At 33.5% G+C, this 1,684-nt stretch overlaps 1 protein-coding gene across 1 annotated transcript; it reads left to right on the forward strand.

Moving 5' to 3' along the window:
- The first annotated feature begins 258 nt into the window (after positions 1–258).
- LOC115053031 (olfactory receptor 10J5-like) lies at positions 259–1,200 on the forward strand. Its single transcript, XM_029517586.1, has one exon. It carries the CDS (start codon positions 259–261, stop codon positions 1,198–1,200), a length of 942 nt encoding a protein of 313 aa, XP_029373446.1.
- The last annotated feature ends 484 nt before the right edge of the window (positions 1,201–1,684 follow it).

Here is a 1,684-nt window from a genome sequence, read left to right on the forward strand (position 1 = left end):
CAAGTCAACGTTAAGATCCCCAATGTGTTCTGTATCAAGTTATTTTAGTGTTAATAATGCCTAAACAGGGAATGCACTTCTTTGCTGTGCGAAGTCTGAATATTCTTTTGTTAAACTTAATTTAACCTGCCCATTGTTTAAACTGGCATAGAGCTAATAATTAAAAATTAACTAAAACAAAATGTTACAAAATGTAGCACAAGTTTCTTGTGTTTACTCTGAATTAGTGTGTTGAGCAGTGTTAGCAACTCCTAGCTGATGCAAGATAAAATCATGTTAAACTCCACACACGTTTCAAATTTCATGCTGTCTGCCTACTTTGGGACTGGACTTTTTAAATACTTGTTTTTCATGTTTGTTATGTGTTATTATCTCTTCATTATCTGTGCTAATGTGTTGCTGATTGTGGTTATCTGTGTGAACAGGAACTTACATGAACCCATGTACCTGTTTCTGTGCAGCCTGTTTGTAAATGAACTGTATGGTAGTACAGGGTTGTTTCCATTCCTGCTGCTTCAGATCCTCTCTGACATTCACACTGTTTCTCTGCCGTTTTGTTTCCTGCAGATCTTCTGTTTGTTTTCTTATGGCGGTGTAGAATATTTAAACTTAGCCATCACGTCTTATGACAGATACCTTGCAATCTGTTGTCCTTTGCAATATAACACACAAATGACAGGAAACAAAATTGCCATCTTTATCATTTTGACATGGTTTTTTCCCATATTATTATGCATTGTGATGCTATCCTTGAGTAACTCACTTGAGCTATGTGGGGACATTATTCAGAAAGTGTACTGTGACAATTATTCCATTGTCAAACTGTCATGTTTTGATACCACTTTTAATAACATCTACGGAATCTGTATTACTATACTTTCAATTTTCCCCCCTCTAATTCTAATTTTCTACACCTACATAAAGATTCTTAAAGTGTGTTTATCTGGTTCTAAACAGACCAAAAAGAAAGCTCTCAGTACATGTACACCTCACCTGGCTTCTCTGCTCAACTTTTCATGTGGTGCTTGTTTTGAAATATTACAGAGCAGGTTTAACATGAGTAATTTACCCAATATGTTGAGAATTTTTCTGTCATTATACTGGCTGACGTGTCAACCACTTCTCAGTCCTTTATTGTATGGTCTAAATTTGTCAAAAATCCGGATTATATGTAAAAACCTTGCCAAAGCCATTTTTTAAGAACACTTTGCAATCAAGATTTCAGTCTTGACTAGAAACTGAAAATGCATTTGTTTTTTATGAAGTTACAAACTATATGACATGAAATTCAAAGGAATTATTGCAGATTCCCAAGCTTTGGTCTGATTAGACAATTTTGTTTCAAATAAGTGGCACATTTTTACATCTATCTATTCTATTGTTCTATCTGTTCTATTGGAACACTTAAATTTGCTTAACATGAACAACAGCAGAACATCAAAGAAAACATTTGGAAAAGTAATGTAATCATATTCTGTAAAATGTTATGGTTGACAATGTAAGTTTAAAAATAAATATGGTATGATTAGAACGATTGCTTGAATTTCTTAATTTTAGAGGCTTGTGCTTTTGGTCTTAAGTGTCTTAAATACTTTTGAGCCACAAAGGCCACAGAAAGAAGTATATGCAGGCTAAAAGTCACTTCCTAAAAGTCATAAAAAACTAAAATAATATGAATGAATAA

Source organism: Echeneis naucrates, chromosome 13, assembly GCF_900963305.1.
Source record: "Echeneis naucrates chromosome 13, fEcheNa1.1, whole genome shotgun sequence".
NCBI classification, from domain to species: domain Eukaryota; kingdom Metazoa; phylum Chordata; class Actinopteri; order Carangiformes; family Echeneidae; genus Echeneis; species Echeneis naucrates.